The 18,308-nt window shown below is 42.7% G+C and overlaps 1 protein-coding gene across 2 annotated transcripts in view; it reads left to right on the forward strand.

The window, feature by feature from the left end:
• The window catches only part of LOC141063551 (sulfotransferase 6B1-like), a 46,217-nt gene extending 30,937 nt beyond the window's left edge, over positions 1 to 15,280 (forward strand). For both annotated transcript variants that reach the window (XM_073557665.1, XM_073557666.1), the window contains 3 exons: positions 2,017 to 2,111; positions 13,416 to 13,572; positions 15,076 to 15,280. In XM_073557665.1, the coding sequence (XP_073413766.1) occupies positions 2,017 to 2,111; positions 13,416 to 13,572; positions 15,076 to 15,206 (383 nt within the window). In that variant the 3' untranslated portion in view covers positions 15,207 to 15,280. The remainder of the gene's footprint in view (positions 1 to 2,016; positions 2,112 to 13,415; positions 13,573 to 15,075) is intronic.
• The last annotated feature ends 3,028 nt before the right edge of the window (positions 15,281 to 18,308 follow it).

The following is an 18,308-nucleotide window of genomic DNA, read 5'->3' on the forward strand; positions in this document are numbered from 1 at the left end:
CATATCTAGATAAATAAATGAGAAGATTTTCTGACGCTGGTGAGGTGCTATACCCTTATTTCTTAGCGCCGTTGAAAAGCAGCACTGAAGAATAGGTACTCTAAACGTGTCAGGATCGGTGGTAAGTCGCTATGTGATCGCTGGTGAGCTGTCACACAGACAGCTTCACCAGCGATCAGCACAGCGACGCCGAGCTCGCTAGTTACCAGCGCGCTGATGCAGGGAGCTGGTAACTAACGTACACATCGGGTATCCAAGGGACGTGCATCCCTTGGATACCCGATGTGTACGTTAGTTACCAGCTGATCGCTGGTCTCCCGCCTGTCACGCGCAGCGATGCGTGCTGGCCAGTGGGAGATCAGCGACGAATGAAATGTCCAGAGGTTTCTTGCAGCGATCAGCGATACTGGCAGGGGGGCCGGTCGCTGATTGCTGTCACACACAGCGATCTCACTGGTGAGATCGCTGTTGTGTCACAAAACTTGTGACTCAGCAGCGATCTCGCTAGCGAGATTGCGATGTGTGACGGGGCCCTAAACTGCTGCCGTTAAAAGGCGTATCGGCGATCATTAAGTTGGTTAATAATGGATATTGCTGTCAATATGTAGTACAATTCTACTTCATTGCAAATTCCTTGGCAGCCAAGCGGCACCCATCTTCAATTCCTGACCCTGCTCTGCTCCTCCCCTCCGCCTTGACTAAGAATTGTAGTTCTAAACTCCTGCAGAGAAGAGACTTCCTGTTTCTACATAGTTTAGAAGGATTCAGCGAGTCTGGTTTTAATCACGTGATGTCCATAGACCTAGTGGAAAAGAGAAGTATTAATTGGGTAGAAGGGCAAAGTGAGCAATTGTAAGTACAGTGCTATATAATCTGATGATTGCGATATATTAAGAGGATAAAAACCTTGGGATTGCTTCTTTTAATATATTGTAATTTCTACTCACAATGAGGCCTGATATTTATTAAATGGAATCTGTTAACAGGTTTTTTTTGTTTAATCTGAGAGCAGCTGTCACGCACAGTGTGGGAAGACAAATTGCGACACGAGGTGAAGTAAGCCCAAATGCTAGGAGAAGGGGGAGTGGAGACCCCTAGGCAGATCTAAAAGCAAACCTGCCTCCACTACCATCCCTATATTGGTTCCACACCAATCGCCGAGCAGGAACCTAAGCCCTGTATATCCCTAGAGCTAGGCCCTGAATAGGGAAGCGGGGATGAGCACTGGTCAGTCCCCAATTTGCACTAAAGAGAAGTAAGGAGACAAACATGGGGGGATCAACTTGGCTTGAGCAGACTCTGAGGTAAACTAAGCGTCCTCCAACAGCACCAGAGAGGAAGTAAGCCAACTGTTATAGTTCCAAGCCTTCACAAGGGAAAATGTGGAGATCACTGGCGACTCCCTGAAGCAGACTGGGGGTCTATAAACACCCAAGTCCAGGTGTGTCAATTAGAGCCAGAGGGAGGTTACCATTGGGTCCACAAGTCAGAAGGATTTAGAAAGCGTCTGCAATGCCTAACACAGAGACCTTCTGCAGCCAGATGAAGAGTGACTGTCTATAGTATCCGACACACCCGTGACAGCGGCATAATATAGAGCAAATTAGGCTGATTCAAAGGATGTGTAACTTACTAGGCTGTATTGTAAATTCAATACAATCAGTGTTTTATCAACAAGAGATTATCACTGCCTGACTAGGTCTCGCATGCAGGCTATCTGTGTATCCCCAACTCCACCAATATTCTGCAGCTTGCTGATGATTCCGTGTGCACAGGAATCAGTGATGTGGGCTGGGTTATACACAGTTTAGCAATATGATCACTGTTGCATCTACAGCAGCTAAAACAGGGATTTTATCAAAACTAAGCTAAGCCGTCCAGTAAGTGATAAATCATTGGAATAAGGGTCTCTTGCCCTATATTATGCTGCCCTCTGATTACATAGCAAAAACCTGCTGATGAATTACATTTTTAAGAGATGACAAATGTTGACTAATTGTTTTCTCTTTGTCTTAGTAATTTATGGGTCATACTTTGATTATACACTCGGCTGGGAGAAACATCTGGATGATGGAAATTTACTTGTACTTACATTTGAAGACATGAAAACAGTAAGTAAAGTGTGTCATACAAAGTTTAATGTTAGAAATCAGGTCTTGTTTGTGAAGAGACAGTTTTGTACTGTCATTTCTCTGCAAAACATTGCCATCTGGAATCAATAAACTCAAAAAGGCCTCCATGGGCAGACTTTTCACTAGCCACTCGACTTGCAGGTCCCAGAGCACCTGTGAAGAGTTCAGGAGGAGGGGGAAGATGTGCTGAATTGTAGACCGCGAGATTGAGAACAAAAGAAGAAAATTCTAAGCCAAGAGTGTAGTAAAGGGATGTAACTTCAAGTTCGGAGATTAAGGGTATGTGCACACGCTGCGGATATGGCCACGCAGATTTTGTAAAATCCGCTGGTAAAGCTGCAGGTCAAAAGACCTGCAGATTAGCCTGCGGTTTTGCCCTGCGGTTTTTCATCTCCACAATGGAGGAGATGGCAAACCGCAGCGGAATCTGCAGAAAGAATTAACATGTCAATTCTTTCTGCGGTTTAGAAACCGCACGGAAAAATCTGCACCGTCTGCACTGCGGTTTTTAATATCCATAGGATATTATGGTACTGTACACAGCAGCGAAAACTGCTGCGGATCCGCAGCGACCAAATCCGCTGCGGGACCGCAGCAGAATCCGCAGCGTGTGCACACACCCTTAGCCATACCAACTGTCAGAAAGAGGTCCAGCAGTCCGAGGGTGAAGCCAAAGGGTCATCCAGGCGTTAAACAAGAATTATGAAAACTACTCTTGGATATGGCACAGATCCCCACTCCACACTAAAACAACCATAACTGCAGTAAACGTCACTGGAATATATAGTCAGAAGAGTTGTACAGTATTTTGTGTATCTAAATGGCCACAGCTTTATTTAAATCACAGGATTAAAACAATCACTGTAGGAGTCTGTGAAGTCCTTGTACATTGGGATTCACAAGTCCTGTGATTTCCCCGGCTGTCTGGCATATAGCACCAGGACAGACAGCCATAAAGGGGCGGCACGCACTGGCTTACCATTCAAGCAGAGCCAGCAAACTTTCAGGGTGTGTGCACACGCTGCGGATTCTGCTGCGCTTCCGCAGCGGGTTTGGCCGTGGTGTACAGTACCATTATTCCCTATAGGAATAAAAAAACGCAGGGCAGACGGTGCGGATTTTTCCGCGTGGTTTTCCTGCGGTCTTGAAACCGCCGAAAGAATTGACATGTCAATTCTTTCTGCAGATTCTGCAGCGGTTTCCCATCTCCACCATTGTGGAGATGGTGAAACCGCAGGGATAAACCGCAGGATAATCCGCAGATAAACCGCAGGTCTTTTGACCTGCGGATTTTACAAAATCCGCGCGGCCGCATGTGCACGTAGCCTTAGGGCTCCAATAAACCTATTATCCTCACTCCTGTGCTTAACCACTGTGCCCGCCCCTGTTTGACGTTACCATTACAACGTCCTTGAGGCTGGCCACCAAAGCCGAGCCTGTTCACTACCATGAGGTTTTACATCCTCTACTACTTAAAATTTTACGACCTTAACTGGTCTGCAACTTCCACCTAACTCCTAATCCGCCACCAAAGAGGCCATTTAGCACCTTAAACACCTCAACCTCCATCAACCATGCCTAATAAACCTTCAAACCGCTCTACATTCCATGGAAAAGCTCTGCATACAAGTAAACTTTTTATATTTTGAAAAAAAATTAGTTTTTATAAATTTTGTTGTAAAAATGAAACATTGCTGATAAACTTTTACCCTTCCTATAATGAAAAAATAAAATACATTATTTTTGAAAAAAATACATAAGATAAAAATGATGTAAATTACATCACACAAAATATAGGTATTAACCAGTAGGAAAACTTTCATTTTTTAAAATTTTTCTAGAATTGCATAAACACATCATCTCGACCAGAATTTACCACTTGCATTAAGTACATCATGTCACGAGAAAGGAAAAATCTCAATCACTGGGATATGCTGAAGCATTTCAGAGTTATAGCCTCAAAGTGACACTGGTCAGAATCGAAAAAAATGACATGTTCAGAGAGGTGAAAATGGGCTGGGGGGAAGGGGATAAATAACATTTATGATATTTATTGAAAATAACCTATAGCGGAAAGTCTACAAAGGCATTATTAATAATAATTTTCCAACACCTACGTCGATTGGATTTCTTGCACTTGCTGACTTTTACCCTTAGCCACTCCCACTGACTCAAGGGCACCCAGATTAGGTATATTTATGTTAATTTTAATGCACCAGATTACTGCATTGTCTCGGTGACCACCTTGATGGCAACAGGAGTTAAACAGTCTTTAGGGTAAGAGCACACGTAGTTTTTTGGTTGTGCGGATTTTGTTTGAAAATCCGCAGGTAAATCTGCAGGACAAAAGTCCTGCGGTTTATCTGCGGATTAGCCTGTGGTTTTGCCCTGCTGTTTCACACCTCATAAAGATAAGGTGTGAAACTGCGCAAAGAATTGACATGCTGCGGATTGAAAATCGCGCGGAAAAATCCACAGCATGTGCACTGCGTTTTTTTTTCATAGGAAATAAAGGTACTGTACAACGCAGCAGAATCATAATTTTTGCTTTCTTGGCCTCTTTTCAGAGAATGAGTGGTAACACCAAAACTTTTTCTCCACTCATGGACCGGGAGCGGAGTGTGCAGCTGCATGTATTTCTATGCAGCCGCACACTCTGGTCCCGAGTTTTGGCGGCAATGCCGGGTATTGATTCGAAAGACTCGCTCGAGTTTCTTGCATCGTACTCGCAAGTCTGACCCAGGGCTAAATGCTGTGATCGAGCGAGGCAGGCAGAGGGACGTGAGCTTCCTCTGCCTTCAGACTAGCACCCCCGCAATGACTTCGTCATGCTGACCCCTGAGTCGCTCACAGCATGGTGTCAGAAGCTTTCAGTATAGTTTTAATGCACTGCAATTCTGGTGCATTGCAATGCATTATACCTGCAATCAAAGTAAAAGTCCCATTGAGGGACGAAGTAAGAAAGTGGAAAAAAGTACACCTGTTTCATATCACCGCATCTGCAACAACCGATCTATAAAAGGGTCACTAATAACCCCTTCAGTGAATGACGTTTAAAAAAACCCCACATAATTCAAACTGAGCTTTATCCTACCGCCACACAAAAGTGTAATAAAGCGTGATCAAAAAGACAAATGTAAATAAAAATGGTGCCGCTGAAAATATCATCTTGTCCTGCAAAACACAAGCTGCCATACAGCTCAATCAGCAGAAGAATAAAGTTATGACTCTCAGAGTAAAGCAATGCAAAAATATATTTTTTTTTCTAAAAGTTATTCTGTAAAAGCGCCAAAACAAAAAAAAATGTAAACTGGGTATCGCTGTGATCGTACGGACCCGAATAATAAGGCTGCTTTATCAAATATACCACACGCAGAATGGGGAAAAAAACCTGAAATTTTTTTTTTATTTTTTCAGCCTCCACAAACATGTGATCAAAAACGTCATGTGACCAAAAATGGTACCAATTAACTCGTCCCTCAAAAAAAACAAGGCCTCACATGACTCTCAGCAGAAATATGGACACATTATAGCTCTCAAAATATGGCGATGCTTTTTGCAATAAAAATCTTCTTTTAGTGTGTGACAGCAGCCAAACCTAAAAACCCGATATAATCTGGTATCGCTGTAATCTCATTGACCCGAAGAATAAAGTTGTCTAATCACTTATACCGCACGAGGAATGGCGTAAAAAAATATTTAATGAGTTCTTCACCTGCTGTTTTGTTTTTTTTCATTCTGCCTCCCAAACATCGCAGTAAGGCTGGTTTCACACTAGCGTATTTTACATGCAGCGCACGGCGCCGCTAAGCCCCGCCCCGTCCGGTCATTTCCTCCTACTATCGCACACGGCTGCATGCGATCTGCGCACCCTATCTTTAGCATAGGGTGCGCAGTCCGTGCGCTAGTAGGATTTTTGCGTGCGCTGCGCACTTTTGAAGGTGCGCCGGTGTGCACCGAACGCACCATGTTGCATTTTGGTGCGCTCGGCGCACCTTCAAAAGTACGCAGCGCACGCAAAAATCCTACTAGCGCACGGCCAGCGCACCCAATGCTAAAGATAGGGTGCGCAGATCGCATGCAGCCGCGTGCGATAGTAGGAGGAAATGACGGGGGGGGGGGGGGCGAGGCTTAGCGGCACCGTGCGCTGCATGTAAAATGTGCTTGTCTGAAACTAGCCTTAAGCAAGGTGCACATTTCTCCTGTGCACTACGGTGAGCTCTCACATTGGGGTTTTCATGTAAATTTCTGAAATGCGAGCTGTTCCTCTCACTAATGTCTCTAATACATGTGACTGCCCAGCTCCAGCATAGTAATGGCACAGTCACCTGTACTAGAGACTCTGGTAAGAGGAGCAGTCGGGGGGGATGGTATACATATGATGGGATGGAGCATGGGTACATACAGTGTCTTCCATTACTATGCTCTCTATGGTGGAGCTGGACAGTCACATGTACTAGACACTGGTGAGGGGAGTTCTATCAAGAACTGCCAGGCTGCTCAGGTCACCCCCACTGTCCATGCTTATAGAAACATACAGGCCATTAACACCCAGAAACTTATGAAGAACTTGCAGTCATCATTGGCCCCTATCTCCTCCCTCTCATGTCCGGTTTCTGCATTGAAGCATTACAATGAAACACTTCAAAGTGTCCTGGATGAATTTGCACCCCCTATAAATAGAACACCACAACACAGACAGCGACAACCCTGGCACACCCTGCAAACACTCTTCCTGCAGCGGTGCTCCAGGTGCACCGAACGTCTGTGGAGAAAATCCAACCTACCCGAAGATTTCATCCCTTAAAGGTTTATGCTTGGAACATACAACACTGTCCTTCACCTCTCAAAAACAAACCTATTTCAACACCCTCATCACCTTACTGTCCAATAACCCGAAACATCTCTTTGACACTTTTCATTCTCTACTCAACCCAAGAGTACAGGCCTCAACCACGGAGCTCCGAGCTGACGATCTGGCCAATTACTTCAAAGAAAAAATTGACCAGATTCGACAGGAAATTATCTCCCAATCACCTCATACCATGCATTGTCCTCCCTCACTCTCTGATTTTGAACCAGTCACAGAAGAAGTAGTAAGCAGGATCCTTGCATCTTCTCGCCCAACCATTTGCACCAGTGACCCATTTCCGTCAGATCTCCTCCAGTCCCTTTCCCCTGCTGTCACCCCTCACCTAACTAAAATAAAATATTTAACCTTTCTCTCTCTCTTCTGGTATCTTTCCCTCCTCATTTAAGCATGCCATCATACATCCACTACTTAAAAAACCATCCCTTGACCAAAACTGTGCCGCTAACTATAGACCTGTCTCTAATCTTCCCTTCATCTCTAAACTCCTGGATCACCTGGTCCACTCCTGTCTTATCAGCTATCTGTTACAGTCCAATTCTTTGATCCGTGTCAGAGTCTGGGTTCCCTCATGAAAACCTTTATTTTCAGGCTTCTGGGGGCTTGATATGGGTTTTTGCCCCCGGTGGCCACAAGTGTCATTACATCTGATACTTTCTTTAGTTTACCTTTTTCCCCCAGTGGTCATTGGGGTTATAGCAGCTTTTGACCATTCCCTTTTCCTATATAGGGTCACATGGTCTATGAGCAGGTGTTGGTAATAGCAGCATTTTCCTTTTGGATGCGAACCACAGTGAAGTGAGCAGCGGGATCTGAGGTGAAGAGCCACTGCTGAAACTGGTGTGAACTCTGACTGCCCGGTGTCTGCAGCAGAGTTAGATGGTGAAGGTGGCAGCTGGCTCTTAGGTGTTGAGCCACTGCGAAAAGTTTATCCGGTGATTCACTCTACTGCCTGATGACTGCAGCAGAGCAAGATAAGTGTTTTGGTGTTTTTCCCTTTTTTTTCCTTTGGGAGTTGTGCAGTACACTTTATTCCCTGTCTCACCTCCTGGGGAGGGGGTTGGGGGTTTAGCTCAGGGCTAAACAGGAGATAGGGACAGGTCGGGGACTTGGGCCTCACTACCTTCAAGTGTACCCCCAAGTTAAGGAAAGTCAGGGTAACCCCTTAGCTTGAGGGGCAGATCAGGGGCCCAGGTTCCACGTCTCCTGCTTTTTTTTTTTCCCTACTGCCCCGTGACACTATCTCTTTGATAACTCTCTTCTCGACCCTCTCCAATCCGGTTTCCGCTCTTTGCACTCTACTGAAACTGCCCTCACTAAAGTCTCTAATGATCTACTAACAGCTAAATCAAATGGTCATTACTCCATGCTAAGCTCCTCCTCACTATGCACCGTTCCATTGGCCTCAAGGACACCGTTCTCCTCCTATCTCTCTGACCGCTCATTTACTGTATCTTTAGGCGTGTCCTTCTCCTCTCACCTTCCCCTTACTGTTGGGGTTCCTCAAGGATCGGTTCTAGGCCCCCTCCTCTTCTCCTTGTACACTGCCCCTATTGGTCAGACAATCAGTAGATTTGGTTTCCAGTACCATCTCTATGCTGATGACACCCAATTATACGCTTCTTCTCCTGACATCACGCCAGCCTTTCTAGAAAACACCGGCGATTGTCTAAACGCTGTGTCTAACATCATGTCCTCACTATATCTGAAACTGAACCTGTCAAAGACTGAACTCCTTGTGTTTCCTCCCTCTACTAATGTACCTATACCTGACATTGCCATTTCTGTGTGTGGTTCCACTATTACTCCCCAGCAACATGTCCGTTGTCTTGGGGTCATACTTGACTCCGATCTTTCCTTTGCCCCCCACATTCGATCACTGGTTCGCTCTTGTCATCTGCACCTCAAAAACATTTCTAGAATTCGACCTTTTCTTACTTTTGACTCTGCAAAAACTTACTGTTTCTCTTATTTATTCTCGTCTGGACTATTGTAACTCTCTTCAAATCGGTCTCCCTCTTACCAAACTCTCCCCTCTCCAATCTGTCTTGAATGCTGCAGCCAGGATCATATTCCTCTACCTTGTGCCAGTCATTACACTGGCTACCCATCCACTCCAGAATTCAGTATAAACTTTTTGCCCTCACCCACAAAGCCCTCCATGGCTCAGCACCACCCTACATCTCCTCCCTTGTTTCAGTATAACACCCTACCCGCGCCCTCCGTTCTGCTGATGACCTGAGGTTAGCATCCTCAATCAGAACCTCCCACTCCCGTCTCCAATACTTTACACGTGCTGCGCCAATTCTTTGGAATGCACTTCCCAGGTCAATACGATTAGTCCCCACAATTTTAAGCATGCCCTGAAAACACATTTATTCAGACTGGCTTACCGCCTCAACACATTAACCTAATCTATCCCTGTGTGGCACAGACAAAAGTTTTACAATAACCAGGTTCCCCGCATCATGTTCCCACATGCTTTATGCATCCATTAGCCCTCTGTGTCTGTACTGTTACACACTTAACATTATGGCTGGTCCATTCAATCAGGGCAACTGCTACCACCCACCTTTCGTGTCTGCCTTTTTCCTCATAGACTGTAAGCTTGCGAGCAGGGCCCTCATTCCTCTTGGTATCTGTTATGATCTATGTGATTATTGTTATGCTGTAATGTCTATTGTCTGTACAAGTCTCCTCTGAAATGTAAAGTGCTGCGGAATATGTCGGCGCTATAGAAATAAAATGTATTATCAGGGAAGCAGTCAGGGGATGGTATATGTATGATGAGGAGAGGCTGCACTTCATGTCAGTGCAGCTATACTGACCCTTCTGTGTGTTGCCCTGCATGTGACCCCATCTCTGCTATGTACGGATCATGCTGTGTATACAGAACTGGAGGTACAGGTTATTCTCCTTGCTGTACATATAATCTGTACATGATTTCTAGCTCAGTGATCTATCTCTGGAGATATGGCAGCCTTTTGTCCTCTCATTTTACATGCTGTATTGCCTAATATATCCAATGAGTTTCTTTATATTATCCCCCTCATACAGTATGTATGCATGGCCGGTGTATACCCACCAAGTGGTAACACAAAACCCATAAATATATATGAAATAAAACAACGGAAATGTAGAAGAATAATGGCTGCAGTATTTAGGGTAACCAAAATAGACTTTATAACATTTTAATAAATTAATACAATTAATAGCAATAAGTTAATCATCTAACCCAATCCACCCAGATAGCTGGGCAATTTTCCCTCAAATTAAACCTCATCTGAGGTGAATGGAATAACTGGCAAAAAGTGGACTTTTTATACCTAAAATCTTCCCGGTCTTTTGTGAAACAGCCAATCACATTCCGCAAAAAGTGCATCAAAAACAGCTGGCCAAAACTGGAATGAACCTGCTCGTGACGCCACAGCTTACCAGAATGATCTGTAGACCTCAGTTTAAACCCAAGGAAACCAATTTAAACCCATATTAACACAAACCCATAATGGCAGAATTAGAATAGGGTCTGTGTTCCCATGAGACCCCCCACCCTACAGTTATATTTGTGGGGGGCTACCATTACCTAAGATGGTGGATAGCACAGGCCTAAGTGGATTACCTGGAGCCTTTCAAATGTTTTTCTCATATATATAGAATAATGAAATATTTAGGGAGTAACTCTACACATTATGGGGCGGTGAGTGAGCACTAATAACTCTGCACATGACAGGGCGGAGAGCAGGCACTAGTAGCTTTGCTTGGGGTGGTGAGTGGGCACTAATAACTGTAGGGTAAAGTCCCTGCGGTCAACCATATTTTGCATGTCTACAGAATAAATTGGCTCATCTGAGCTAAACAGCAGCAGTAGGCGAGAAGAAAGAGGTAGGCATGCTTTTCAATACGTTCTGTAACTTCAAGGACGGTCAACCCCCCCCCCCCCCCCCCCACCTCCCCAAGTGACTTGAGAATTATGAGGTTTGCATTTTGACTGTTACATTGATCAAATCTTGTTTTTTTTTTTTTTCCAAGGTTGTTGTCAGGACAATGCTCTTCATTTTAATGCACTAGATTACTGCAATGTACCTTATCTGGGTGCCCTTGAGTCCGTGGGAGCGGCTAAAGGCCCCTTTACATTTAGCAATGCACCAGCGATCCGACCCGGTCAGGATCACTGGTGCATCGCTAAATGACCGCTAGTGAGCTGTCACACAGGCAGATCTCACAGCGATGCAGCAGCGCAGGATACTCCCCTTTTCACACACAGCGATCCTGACGTCCTCCCGCCAGCAGGAATCGCCCGACGAGAAATGGAGCCGGACATTCTCGTGCGATCAGCGATGGACAGCGGGGGAGCGGTCGGAGGTAAGTATCACACATAGCGATATCGCTATAACGTCACAAAATCGGTGACGTTATAGCGATATCGCTATGTGTAAAACCCCCTTAAGGGTAAATGTAATCAAGTGTGGCAGGTTTATTATTAATGCCTTAGTAATTTAAATAATCCTATAGCAGAAAAAAAGTCTACGATGTCCAAATATTAACCCCTTTACCCCCAAGGGTGGTTTGCATGTTAATGCCTGGGCCAATTTTTACAATTCTGACCACTGTCCCTTTATGAAGTAATAACTCTGGAACGCTTCCATGGATTCCGATGACTCTGACGTTATTTTCTCGTGACATATTGTACTTCATGATAGTGGTAAAATTTCTTTGATATGACTTGCGTTTATTTGTGAAAAAATTGGAAATTTGGTGAATTTTGAAAGTTTTGCAATTTTCCAACTTTGAATTTTTATTCCCTTCAAAATAATAAATAACTTCCCACATGTCTAATTTATATCAGCACTATTTTGGAACCAAACTTTTTTTGTTATAAGGGTTTAAAGTTGACCAGAAATTTTCTCATTTTTACTTTTTTATAATTTTTTTTTTTTTTGGATCACATCACATGTGAAGGCACTGTCCAAGTAGCAACACACAATGTAATAAGTGGTTCTTGAGTAGATTTTGTTATTCAAATCAATCATCAATGCCCAAGCTTCAACTGCAAAGATGTTTTATCTACTCTGCCTTTAACCCCTTCACGACGTATGATGTGTATCTCTATCATCTCTATCTCGTCGTGTCTTAAGGTACTGTCACACTTAGCGATGCACCAGCGATATGACGCGGTCAGGATCGCAGGTGCATCGCTAAATGGTCGCTAGTGAGCTGCCACTCAGGCAGATCTCACCAGCGACATCGCAGGGGTCGGGGGTCGTTACTTACCTGTCAGACGAGGCGATCCTGACGTCCTCCCGCCCGCGTCCACGCGTCGCTCGTCTCCACAGCAGGAAGCTGACGACGAGAAGCAGCCCAGGACATTCTCGCGTGATCAGCGATAACCAGTGGGGGAGCGGTCGGCGGTAAGTATCAGACATAGCGATATCGCTAGTAATATCGCTATAACGTCACAAAAACCAGTGACGTTATAGCAATATTGCTAGCGATATCACTTAGTGTGACAGGCCCTTTACAGCGCTGAGCCCACATATTTCCCGGCACATAACGGCTGATTTCATCAGCTGACATATGACCTTAACAGCCGCAGGTAAAATCACGATCCACCCGCAGCTGTTAACATCATGTTAAATGCCGCTGTCAATCTGACAGCTTCAGTTAACATGATTGCAGAGCGCAGATGGGTTGGAATGACAACTTGGGGTCTGCAGGATCGGCATTCATAGCAGATGATCAATTCTGCTACATGTAGCAGACTATTAAGGCTAGTTTAAAAAAAAAAAATCAAAAATCAAATCGCCCTATAATAAAAAAAAATAAAAAAATACACTTGGTATCACCATGTTCAGAAATGCCCGATCAATCAAAATATAAAAAGAATTAATCCAATCAGTAAACAGTGTAACGAGAAAATTAAAAATTCCAGAATTACGTTTTTTGGTCGCCACAGCATTGCAATCACAGGTGATCAAAAGATTGTATCTGACCCAAAATAGTATTGATAAAGACATCAGCTCGCAAAAAATAAGCCCTTACCCAGCCCCTGGTAGCACAGAAAAAAAATAAAAAAATGCATAGGGTCTGCAAACTCGTAATGGCGGGTCAGCTGTGGCATTGTAGTTTTGTGCAATTTAACCGCACCTGGAATTTTTTTTTTCCCATTTTCCGATACATAATATGGCAAAATGAATCATGTCGTTCAAAAGTACAACTCGTCCCTCATAAAACAAGCCTTCACACGGCCATATTGACAGAAAAGTAAAAAATAAAAGCTATGGCCCTGGGAAGGGGAGCAAGGGGGGGGGGAAGGAAAATGGTCTGGAGGTGAAGGGGTTATGTTTAGTAACTTTTTTTTTTTTTTTTTTTTTAAGTGCTATTCCTTCTAACCTCTTTGCAATAATGTTTTTCAGGATCTCCTTGCAGAACTAAAAAAAATTTCTGAATTCTATGGGATAACGTTAACTGATGAGCAATTACAGAAAGTTCATGACAAATCTACATTTAAATCCATGAAAGGAAATGCTGGTGAAACACATGGGAACATGGCAAACGTTTTTTTCCGAAAAGGTATGTATTTTAAACTGCACATCCTATGTTTCTTCTTTCTTGGGTGAAGTAAACAATCGTGAGATGTACTGTTAAATGTTAATTACAAACTCTTGACATCTACACTAATGTGCGAATAAACTTTAATTAACTTTTTCCATTTGGTCCCATAGGCCTAGGGCCTCATTCAGACGTCCGTTTTTCTCACGTACATTAAAACTCACCAATTTATTTTGCTCAAAATGTGGTTTTAGTGTCATCAGTTCTTCTTATACGAGGAAGAAAAACTAATGTTTCCCCGACTTGTCCTTTTTGCAAATCAGTAAAAATCAGACTGCGCTCAAATGTCATCTGAGTGCAACCAATTTTTTTTTATATATATATATATATATATATATATATATATATATTCACAGAAATATAAACTTGCATTGCCAAATTTCATCCTACGCCTGGATCAAAGGCGGACATATCTTACATTTTCTGTGGGCCGCTTCATTACCAAAAATCACAAACCTTTTGAATGGTCTATACTACAGGTGAAAACCACAGGTGGCACTCAGGTCTCAGTCAGACATCTGTGTTTTTTTTTTTGTTTTTTTTTTGCATAAGTATACTGAATAGCATAGACTGCAGTTTTCATTTCAAATGTATACATAAACTATGGCAGACATATGCAACCAAAACAGTTGAAGTGATCCTGTATGTTCTCCTTGCTCTTTTCAGTGATTTAATAAAAAAATCTTTTAATACAAAAAAGTGTTACAATTAATCACTCTAGCAAAAGTGGTGGAGATGATGACGGGGATTCAGCGGATAATTTTCCTCATTGTCTTAGTCATATCTTTATGTACATGGTGAGAGGAGTTACCGGTGTAAAATGAGCGCTACCAGACAAAGCAGGAAGGATTCCAAGGATGACGTTAAGTGGATATAAACTATTTTTATTTGTGCATTTTGGGGCCCTAACCTATCTGGATCCTTCATCAGGCAACACTTGACATTATGTTCATACAGTTCACCATGCCTAAGTCCATTACTTGGGTCTCGATTCATCCTCTCCCTTATCCACATGCACGTCACTTGACAAATGGTATGGTTTTAATACTAGAGCTTAAGAAAGTCCTGAATAGGGTCACCGTTATGTGGTGGGATGGATATTATGTTTTGTTTTTTTTTTGTTTTTTTTAATCAAAACTATGTTAACTAAGCAACCTATAGTATTTTCATGCACTTTTTCTATTTATGTACTGCAAGGTATTTGCTTATTAGGTTTTATTTTGGGTGTTAGACTGGCCAGTTGGAAGATTGCACCTTTCTAGGAAAATATAATTACCAGTACACTATCAAATAATAATCAATCTGGCATATGTAGGAAATGGTGGTATAATTACTTACTTACATAATGTTTAATTCAATGTACTGACTATGCCACTGAATCGCAATAATAACTTGGATATTTTACCTTGTAATATCTAAAGTACTTGTAAAAATAATGCATTAATATCAATTATTTTTTTCAAGGGGAAATTGGAGACTGGAAGAGTCTTTTCACTGAGGAACAGAGCAAACAGGTGGATGCCAAGTTTGAGGAATATCTTGCAGGAACAAAACTTGGAGCGAAGATAAACTATTCCAAATATTGTACATTTTAATCAGTATTTGATTTAGCTTTTGTACTACTACAATCTGTTAACAGTTTAATAAAATGTAATAATTTTTACAGCTACACTGTTGGGTTTTTTGCAGTATGTTACTAGTACTGATGTGTTTTAAATAACAGACAGATCATTTATAGTTACTGTAATGTAATATAGGCATATAGACATGTCATCTTCAAGTATTACTATTATTGTGTGGTTTTTTTTTTTTTTTCTTTTTTTCCCCTGTCACTTAATGCAGGAATATTCATTCAGTCAGTCTAAGGCTAGTTTCACACTTGCTTTTTTTTGCAGCGCGTTTTTCCCGCAAAAAAACGCATTGAAAAAACGCATACATAAGCATACAACTGCTGCGTTTTTTTCAAGCATTTTTATGAGCATGCATGAAAAAAACGCAGCGTTTTTAGTGCGTTTTTACCGCGTTTGCGTTTTTTTCCAACATTTTTAGGTGGCCCCTCACACTACCCAAACCATGACTTTACTAACCCTAACCCTGACCCTAACCCTAACCCTGACCCTAACCCTTAACAAAACCATACTTAACCCTAACCCTGACCCTAACCCTTAACAAAACCATACTTAACCCTAATCCTGACCCTAACCCTGACCCTAATCCTTAACAAAACCATACTTAACCCTAACCCTGACCCTAACCCTAACCCTGACCCTAACCCTTAACAAAACCATACTTAACCCTAATCCTGACCCTAACCCTAACCCTTAACAAAACCATACTTAACCCTAACCCTGACCCTAACCCTAACCCTGACCCCAACCCTGACCCTAACCCTTAACAAAACCATACTTAACCCTAATCCTGACCCTAACCCTGACCCCAACCCTTAACCAAACCATACTTAACCCTAACCCTGACCCAAACCCCAACCCTAACCCTGACCCTGACCCTAACCCAAACCCCTAAATTCCATGGTTAAAAAAAAAAAACGCATATGCAAAAAAACGCATACATGAGCATGCCAGTGCGCACATATGCGCATCCATAGGCTATAATGGCCATTTTTAGCGCAAAACGTGCGCATATGTGCGCATGCGCTTTTTTGCAGGGCCAAAAAATGCAACATGCTGCGTCTGGAAAATACCAACGCACACCCCAAAAAAACGCAGCGCATGAAAATCGCATACATGCGCTTACCAGCGCGCAGGTATGCGCACCCATGTTAAATATAGGGGAAAAAACGCATGCGCAGGTATGCGTTTTTTTCCAGCGCTAAAAAACGCAAATGTGAAACCAGCCTTACAAACCAACATGTACAGTTGAAACCTGAAGTTTCCATACACTATAGAAACAAGACACCTATGCATGTTTTTCTCAATATCTGACATGAAATCAGTATAAACCTTTCCCGTTGTCGGTCAATTAGGATTACCATAATTATTTGCCAAATGCCAGAACAATGAGAATGCAGTAAGTAATAAAAATACCTTAAAACAAAGTTACGCCAGTTTTGTCAGGAAAAATGGGACCAAATTTTGTCCAACTCTTGTGAGAAGCTTGTGGAAGATAATCCCAAATGCTTGACCCAAGTAATTCAGTTTAAGGGCAATGGAAATGTATGTGAACATTTGACTTTGCAGTAAGTAATAAAAATTCCTTAAAACATTCTTTCTCTCATTATTCTGGCATTTTGCAAATATTAGTAATTATGGTAATCCTAATTGACCTAAAACAGGAAAGATTTATTCTGATTTCATGTCAGATATTAAGAAAAACATGCATATGTGTCATTTTATATAGTGTATGTAAACTTCTAGTTTCAACTGTTACAGTGATTTATCAGGTACCTTAGTATCTTTCTCCATTTGATCATGCAATCTCATCAATCTCATGTTGAACCCATTCCCACCCACATCTGGATGTCTTTACAGAAACTTAAGCCTCCGTTACACACTGCGATATCGCTAGCAATATCGCTGTAAAGTCACAGATTTTGTGACGTTACAGCGATATTGCTAGTGATATCGCTGTGTCTGATACTTACCTCCGACCGGCTCCCCCGCTGGTAATCGCTGATCGCGCGAGAAGCTGCTGGACCATTCCTCGTCGGTCACTTCCTGCGGAGCTTCCTGCTGTGACGACGAGCGACACGTGGAGGCGGGCGGGAGGACGCTGTATCGCCGCGTCTGACAGGTAAGTAGCGATCCCCGTCCCCTGCGATGTCGCTGGTGAGATCTGCCTGTTTGGCAGCTCACTAGCGACCACCTAGCGATGCACCAGCGATCCTGACCGCGTCATATCGCTAGTCGGGAGCGCTGGTGCATCGCTAGGTGTAACGGTACCCTTATACCACAATTACTGATAACTGTGCAACATTGTCTACTTATCAATCTACAGTTCGGAGGATGAACATTCATCCCCTTTACTATAATTTTAGTTTATTTGGTGAAAATATACAGAAGAAAAATCCCTTTGTCTCCACATGTCATGTGATGCTGTACAGATAGTGTGTGTGTGTGTGTGTGTGTGTATGTATGTATATATATATATATATATATATATATATATTTGTGTAAAAATTTTTGCCCCCTTCCTGAATCCCTATTCTTTTGCATGTTTGTCACACTTAAATATTTCAGATCACCAAACACATTTTAAATATTAGACAAAGATAATTTATAGGTATTTTGTGTTTACTTGTGTTAAGTTCTTTATTTAAGGGGAAAAAAGTCCAGACCTACAGGGCCATGTGTGAAAGTGATAGCCCCCTAAATCTAATACCTTGTTGGCCCACCCTTGGCAGCAACAAGTGCAATCAAGTGTTTGCAATAACTGGCAATCAGGCTTTTACAACACTCTGCAGGAATTTTAGCCCATTCATCTTTGAAGAATTGTTGTAATTCAACCGAAGATTTCCGAGCATGAACCGACTTTTTTAAGGTCATACCAAAGCATCTCATTCTGATTAAGGTCAAGACTTTGAGTAGGCCATTCCAAATTCTTAATTTTGTTTTTCTTGGGCCATTCGGAGGTGGGCTTGCTGGCGTGTTTTGGATCATTATCCTGCTGCATAACCCAAGTGCCCTTTAGCTTGAGGTCACGAACAGGTGGACGGACACTCTCCTTCAGGATTTTTTGGT

Source organism: Dendrobates tinctorius, unplaced genomic scaffold, assembly GCF_039654945.1.
Source record: "Dendrobates tinctorius isolate UK_male_01 unplaced genomic scaffold, ASM3965494v1 ptg000250l, whole genome shotgun sequence".
Lineage (NCBI taxonomy): Eukaryota > Metazoa > Chordata > Amphibia > Anura > Dendrobatidae > Dendrobates > Dendrobates tinctorius.